Source organism: Triplophysa dalaica, chromosome 25 (genome assembly GCF_015846415.1).
Source record: "Triplophysa dalaica isolate WHDGS20190420 chromosome 25, ASM1584641v1, whole genome shotgun sequence".
Taxonomy (NCBI): Eukaryota; Metazoa; Chordata; class Actinopteri; order Cypriniformes; family Nemacheilidae; genus Triplophysa; species Triplophysa dalaica.
In genome coordinates this window covers 4,281,154-4,289,207 of record NC_079566.1, presented here as the reverse complement: position 1 = coordinate 4,289,207, position 8,054 = coordinate 4,281,154, and the positions used below count along the sequence as shown (strand labels likewise).

Here is an 8,054-nt window from a genome sequence, read left to right as displayed (position 1 = left end):
GACAGTGTTGTTGTTGTTATACAGACAGTTTACACTGCCACAGGGTAATCACTGAATTTAACCTAAGTAAATGCCGTAGACAAAATGGTAACAACAACTTAAAATCAGGGATTTATTTAAATAAATCGTTCAACATTTACAATTGTTTAACCAATACAACTGAACATTGTTTGTTCAGGGCATTAGCTTATGTTAACAGATACGTTTCCTTTTAGAGATGTATTAGTAAATGCTGAATTTAACATGAGATTAAAAGTTGTGACTCTGTTAGCTTTGTTAAGTAATGGTAACAGAGGGGTTATTAAAAAGTTTTCACAAGCAGAATGCACAGATCTGTAATTACACAGTACCTTCAATAGGTTTGAGTCTTTATCTCGATCTTGGCTTTTCTCCTCTCCGACTCTCTGTTGTTCACCATCATGTTCCTCTCTTTCCTCATGTTCACCTTCATGATCTTCCTCTCGGTCCTCCTGTTCATTTCCATCATCTTCCTCTCTGTACTCCTGTTCATTTCCATAATTTTCCTCTCTATCCTCCTGTACATCTTCATTATCTTCTTCTCTGTACTCCTGTTCATTTCCATAATTTTCCTCTCTATCCTCCTGTTCTTCTTCATTATCTTCTTCTCTGTACTCCTGTTCATTTCCATCAGCTTCCTCTCTATCCTCCTGTTCATTTCCATCATCTTCCTCTCTGTCCTCCTGTTCATTTCCATCATCTTCTTCTCTGTACTCCTGATCATTTCCATCATCTTCATCTCTATCCTCCTGTTCATCTTCATCATCTTCCACTCTGTCCTCCTGTTCATTTCCATCATCTTCATCTCTATCCTCCTGTTCATCTTCATCATCTTCCACTCTGTCCTCCTGTTCATTTTCATCATCTTCCTCTTTGTCCTCATGAGCACTTCCGTAATCTTCCTCTCTGTCCTCATGTTCATCTTTGTCATCTTCCTCTCTGTCCTCATGTTCATCTCCATCAGCGTCCCCTCTGTCCTCCTGTGCACTTCCATCATCATCTTTGCTTTTATGTTCTGTCCTTTTTTCTTTCTCTCCATGCTTATTTTTGTTATAGTCTTGCTGGTTTCTTTCCATTTCTTTGCAAGTATTTGCATTAGGAGGTGTTTTAGGAATCTGAGACAAATGTATGGCAAAAAAGTGCAGTTTCAGTAATAAAACAGCAGTAGCATCTTACAACAGAAAAGCAGTATTTAAATAGGACAAAAATATAAAATAATTTAATAAACAGCCTACAAACATAGTCTGTGGCTCTGAGTTGTGCTAGGCTTGACCTATACAGTCTAAACATTCTGATTAAATAAAACATGCTTTCTGTTATGCATAAAAATTTCTCTAAAAAGCATACCTTTTCACAAACTTTTCTTCTGTATAAAGATGAGGTAGTAACTGGAGATGTACAAAGAAATCTCTTGTATAATAATTTTTGTGGTTTCTGCAAACACAGTACAAACAACATTAACTTTAGTTTAAACAGATATATTTATCCACAAGTACGTGTAATGTTTCATGTTTAACCTTTAGTAAGCTTTATTAAGTAACCTTAACTTAAATTTAAGTGAGCTTGAGCACACATTTTAGAAACAACATGGAACTTTTGCCAGAGCAAAGTGTTCTTTTTTCCTCGAAAGTTACATTTTATGACATAGTCTTGAGTCTAATTAATACTTATAATACAAAAAATAATACAAGTAAATTAAACGTTACTTTAATAAAAAAATATATTCAATTAAATTAATCAAGATGTTTACCATCAGATTGGCCCAATCCTATATCTAGGGCAATAACCCACCTACTGTATATCGTGTTATTTATATGAAATAAAACATCTTGTTCATATCCTGCAAATTGATATTTATATGAAATATTTATCAGAAAAGAAAAGGCACACATCATATACAAAATAAAATAATATCTGTATACTATACACTTATTTAATTGTAAAATGTTCTTATATTTGTTATTGCTTTTATTTAATTTTTTACAAGATTTAACTCTGTAAAATACTATATTACTGTAATAAGATTTTAACAAAGTATATTGACTAATATACAGTACAGTTGAAAGTACTTCAATTAACTGTAATACTGTTGAATTATTAATTATGATTTTTCTGTATTTTGTTGTTCTTGGGGTCTCTGCTTGAGTATCATCGGAATTCAAATGTCTCTTCATCTTTCTTTTTGATGACATGATGATTTCAATGTGTTCCGTTTACAACTCTGACTTACACTGAATTTGAATTTGGCGCTAAATTCTGTGCATAAGATTTAGAGATCACTGCAGCCAATCAGAGCTGCTGACGTCCGACGGTGCACGTTTCATGCATGCGGCCCCAGGCAGTTACTCGGCCCCAGTGTTCTGCAGGTGAATAAAATTGCCGTCACGATGTCGTTCCAGTTCGCTATTTATTACCTGTTTAACAAAACACTACAAGTGGAAAGTACGTCGCTTATTGTTGGAAATTTGGACCAGTTGAATCAAGTGACTTCGCAGCCTGACCTTGATAGCGATGATGACTGGTTCAAAATAAGATGGCCCACACGAAAAGAACCGGAGAAGACAGTAGCAGCTAAAGTTCTGCTATTTGGAGGTGAGTTTACATTTACCAGTTAGTTTCCGTCTGCACTACTATTGTTTTGCTTAATAGTGTCGTTTGATTGCATCGTAATAAGCAATCACAGACACGATAAGAAAATCAAGAAATATCAATGTTTTTGCGAGATATATTTATTTGACCTTATAAGCGTTACGTGTATGTAACTTTGCGTTGATATAGTCGTTAAAATAACAATTTAACAGCAGATTAGTCAAAAAACATTCCGCGGGATTAGATTCAGTGCGCATGCGCAATGCCAAACAAGTTTAAAAAATCGAGCAAATTTATGGCTAAACTTTTCAATCCCTTAATTGATATTTTTTACCAAAAAGCTACATTCCATTTTGATGAACATGCAATGCACTGAAAGTCCAGAGTGTCGTCGTTGTGTATTAACACTATCTGTTGTTATTATGTCAAGCTTTTGCATGTTTACAGTGTGTCTGATGATTATAAAAAGGATATACAGGAGTGTACTTTGACAACAGTGCGTTTGAGATATATATTTGGGGTTTGTGAATATTGTATTGCATTGTTATAAACCCAATCTGTTAATGGAGTGCTTTTTATTGTAACTTGTACTGTAGTGTAGGTACCTACTGATACTAGATGGTTGGGTTGATGTGTAGCTTAAATGTATTTTAAGCACAGTTTCATGATAGCTTCCCAACACTGAAATACTATTCTGGTTTGCATGCTGGTGTAAGCTAAACTTCTCTGTTTCTCCCATTACATAAGATTCATTTAAAGACCTTGTCACCAAAAATAATTTATTCATTTTGGGGAAAGATATATGGACCGAGGAAGAAAGCATGGGTGAAAAAAAAAGACAAAAGAAAATGTTGGAGACCAATGTGGTGGCGGCAAAAAAAGCCAGGCTGGTGAGTTAAAATTGAAATTGCACAGTTTTTACTTATGCAGTTTTAACTGCATTTGTGTTTTAAAACATAGCTTACTACTTGCTTATGTGCTATCATAAAAAGTGAGGTATATATTAGAGATGCACAGATTGCAATTTTCTTTGCCGAATGAAACCTGTGAAACCTGCTGATTCCGATTTTTGCCGATTCCGATTTTATATCCACAAACTATAATTGACAGTATATAAAAAAGCATTAACTTTTCTTTAATACGCATTTTTTCATGTTTTTTTATTATCATTACATGAATTATAAAACTTTACAATTTACCTAAACACAGTTCTACAACCTGCATTCAATTACAGAATCTTCTCTTGCCCAAATAACTCTTAAATTGAAGAACTTTAATTGTACTTTGTCTTCAGGCAAAGCCAACCAAGATCAAAGACACAGCCAGAAACCAGATGTTAGAAAATTTAAAGATTTCCCTTTCCCAAAAAAGGGTCCAAGACACACAAGATCACCACACCAGTTCTGAGGATGAATTTCCACAACATCTTCACTGTGTAAGGGATGAAGTTTTCCTTTTGTTTTAGTGTGCTTTATATGCTGAACTTAATTAAAAAAAAATGGGGTAGAATTCATACCCTCTATTAACTAAAAATAGCACCATCTTTATACGTGCTGGTTATTGACTTATTGAGAACAGGGGTGCGCTTACTTAAGTATTCTAAGCCATCTTTTGTTGCATGTTCCATCATTGCCAGCATAGTTCAACAATTCTTGTCTTAACCTGAGTCATTTTTTCCAAAATTAAATTAAACTGTGTAAATAAAACGTAACATCAGAGAACACATAGATGACAGTTGTCTTCAGATTTCATGTTTGTTATTTGGAGCAGTAATCTGACAATTATTCAATCACAAATGAATTAATTATTGGACATTATTACTTCACAATCTATGTGATGGCATTAACTATGTTGTTGAACCAGTGGGGTTTGAGCAACAAAGCTAAAATGTTTTCAGGAATTAGTCAAGAAGAAATTAAGCAAAGAGTTATGTTGTTGTACGGGAAACGCACTCCAGACTAGTTGTTTGGTCATACTTTATTATTTACATTTCTTAAGTCAACCACAATTTAAGTGTACAGTCTACAGTTAATACAAATATGATCTGCTGTCATATTATACAGTTTTTTTATCAACTGTATTGTCATAAGTATAATTACAAATCCCAATTTTTATTACATTCCTAAACATTGTCTCACTTTTCCTTCATTGTTGTTCTCTCCAGGTAAAGCAAAGAAAGACTTTAAAGGCTGCCAGGCCTAAGCCACCCACTCCTGATCATCACACAAATTCAGATGATGCCACAGACATAGGGAGCCCACCATGTTCAGATCACCACTCCAGATCTGATGATGCCACCATGATATGGAGTCAAAGTCAACCTGACGTTGTAAGTTATACGTTGTTTGGCTATATTTTGTATATTCTTCCAGACACACATTCCTTTTCATTGCTTTTAACAGATCTCTTATTTTATTTGTTACATTTAAGGGCAATGACATGGATGAAGGATTATCCTCAACGCGACAAAATATAAATGTCTATTATAAGTTGATGTGATTTGACTTTAATAGAAGAAATTACAATATGTTAAAATATGCATTTCATTGTTTGTTTTAGCAGATGGTGGATAATAGCACTAGTCAGCCAATGGTTCACCAGATGGATCAAATCATGGCATCCCTTCGTGGTAGGTGTTTAGGCTTGTATTACAGGGGTTGACATTAAAGCACAGTTTGTTCCTCAGTTTGCATCATTGCCCTTTATAGGATTGAAGTACCAAAATCTCTGTCTAACATTTACAATTCATCCAACTGTCCTGTGCCATAGTTAATATAAAATTTTTTTTTCTTTATATTCACTTAGAACTTCCAGAAATGATTAAAGTAGTGAAGGAGTGTGTGCAGTGTGTACAGGCTTTGATGCCCTCATCTGGGGGGACTCCTTCATCCACAACATCGTCTTCTGTCAGTGACATTGAGATAGTATGTTACAGTTAAAGAATAAAAGATAAATGCATCTATAGGTTACATCATGAGAATTATCTTGTTAATGGGAACCTGTACATGACTGGTCATACCACTCAGTACATCATACATCACTTTTTCTCTACACAGCACCCCTTGGCTGGAAGTGAAGTAACAGTGTCAAAGAGGGCCTTCCAGCGGCTGAACCGATCTCGAATGACCATTTTTGCCCAGGAGCTGGCAGTTCTGGTGTTCACAAAAGATGTCCTTGCCCAGTCCACACTGACAGGGAAATCTGGAAATGGGGGCCCCCCTAAAGCACAGCTCGATCTTGTCAAAGTGCAGGCCATAACAGGTGTGTAATTGTCTTATTATTAAGGTATGTTTTGTGTACTTACAAAGCAATAAAACAACCATGAGCTTCATTTCACCGTAAGTGCATTATCATTAAAAACAATACATTTTAAATACAGTATAAGCAGAAGTGAGTAAACCTCTGTTCAACAGCAAATACAGGTTAAATAAAATTAATCAAACACTCCTCACTGTATTTGCGTTAGTTTTAAAAGGATATTTTATCCTAAAATTAAAATTCTGTCTTCTTTTGCTCAACCTCCACTTGTTATAAACCTGTGTAAATATTTTATGCTGAAGAGAAATAAAGATATTTTATTGAATGTTAGCAAGTACCATGTTTTGGGTCTACATTGACTTCCCTAGTAGAAAAGGTCATTTTCTAAAACTACTATGGAAGTCAATGTAGACCCAAAACGTGGTAGTTGCTAACATTCAATAAAATATCTTTATTTGTGTTCAGCATAACAAATAAATGTCAACAGGTTTGTAGTAAGTAGAGGGTGAGTAGAGGTTGACCAAAAATGAACATACCCTTTAAGTGGACCAATGTATAATTGGTTTCAATGTGTCGAATTTAATCTGTTTTGATTAACACACATATCAAGTGTGCAGTTTTGGAACAATTCTGCATCAAGATAACCAAAAACTACAGGCCATTGTCAATATTTTGTTCTGCTGAGTACTTGCAATATCTAAAATGTTTCCAACTACTTGTAAATCGTGAGAAAATCACCATTCTAAACAGTGACACGGGGCTGTGCAGTCTCCTGTCAATGGTGTCATATCTGCGTTACCGCCTTTACTGACGTAGAAACCCCATGATATGGCTTCTTTTTCCACTGTGGAGCTGGTATTGGTGCTCTTTGAAATGTACTTACTAACATGTCACTTATTGCATTTGTATTTCAAAATGGTTGCATACATGTAATCTTTTATTACGGTTCTTAGTAACATTTGTGTCAGCAGTGGGAAAGTGCCGTACGTATATGTATGTATATGTATGTTAAACACTTCGTTCACGCAATGCTCTTCTGAGCTACAGAAAAACGTTGATGATCATATATGTATTCACTTTTGTGGCATCGAGTTTCTACTTAAGGCGGCCGTAAGTCAGACAGTTTCTGTCCTGCTGGTTGACTTGTGCTCATGCTCCTTCTTTGCTCTCCTTGGTTGACTGGTGGGTGTGCTTTTCTGGGAGAGTAGTCCAATGAGGAACTAAGAAAAGATGTTACAAAACAAATTTTCATGGTCGAAAATAACTTTCCGAAACCTACACGAACTTTGGGAGAGTGTATCAACAACAGAAATACAACGTCATATGTCCAACTCGTTTTTTGACAAGCTGACCATGTCAAGCATGAGAAGACAGCGCGTTTAACATTGTAAAGAAGTCAGAATGCATGAAACACAGTTGCAGCACCCCTTTAAGAAAGACTGCATATAAAATACAGGCCCCAAAGTATTTGTTTTCGACAGTTTATGACAGAAAATGCTATACTGTTCAGCTATCTATTGTCTATTCTGTTAACAGATGCTGTTCTACTGGAGTTTCCACAAACAACAGCTTCTGAAGTGCGAGCAGCTATCAGACGCAAGTGCAATAACGAGCAGTTCAGCCAGAAACATCATAATGTTTAAATATGCATTTCTGAACATGTTTATGTATAGAGGGTTGGTGCGGTCATTGGTTTGAAGTTTTTCAGTGTTATTGTAATGAAAAACAAAGTAAATTCGTTGTTTTTTCAAGTTTTAGTGTAATATCATTCAAGTTTTTTTGCTGAAACCATGTTACTGTAAGTTTAAATAAACTTTTGAATATGTGAATAAAATATGTCCATTCATTAATGATCTTATTCATTTATAATGGACATCACAACAGCATTAAGGTACCCTCCATCAAAAAATCCCCCTACGTAGTTTAGCCTTCAGCATACTTATAACATTAAATATATATTGTGTTATACGATGTAATATGTTACAAGTATATTGTAAAACATATTTTTTTACAAATAAAAAAATGTTGTTTTTATTAGATTGTGCATTTTTTTGTATTCAAATATAACAATCATACAGTATACTGTTACTGCAAAATAAACATATCCATGGTATACTGATTGCACATTTGAAACAAACTCATAATGCAATTGTAATGTACTTTTACACACTTTTAGTTCACTAATCAAG

General features: G+C 34.8%; 1 protein-coding gene across 2 annotated transcripts; it reads left to right on the top strand.

Annotated features, from left to right (window-relative positions):
• Positions 1-2,363: 2,363 nt before the first annotated feature.
• Positions 2,364-7,770, top strand: LOC130415833 (uncharacterized). 2 transcript variants are annotated; one of them, XM_056741799.1, is made up of 8 exons: positions 2,364-2,610; positions 3,355-3,497; positions 3,902-4,042; positions 4,772-4,936; positions 5,170-5,236; positions 5,413-5,531; positions 5,664-5,868; positions 7,402-7,770. In XM_056741799.1, exons 1-8 carry the CDS (start codon positions 2,406-2,408, stop codon positions 7,506-7,508), a joined length of 1,152 nt encoding a protein of 383 aa, XP_056597777.1. In that variant the 5' UTR covers positions 2,364-2,405; the 3' UTR covers positions 7,509-7,770. The 2 variants fall into 2 exon arrangements, with proteins under 2 accessions (XP_056597777.1, XP_056597776.1); XM_056741798.1 differs by having other exon boundaries at positions 5,167-5,236.
• Positions 7,771-8,054: the final 284 nt, after the last annotated feature.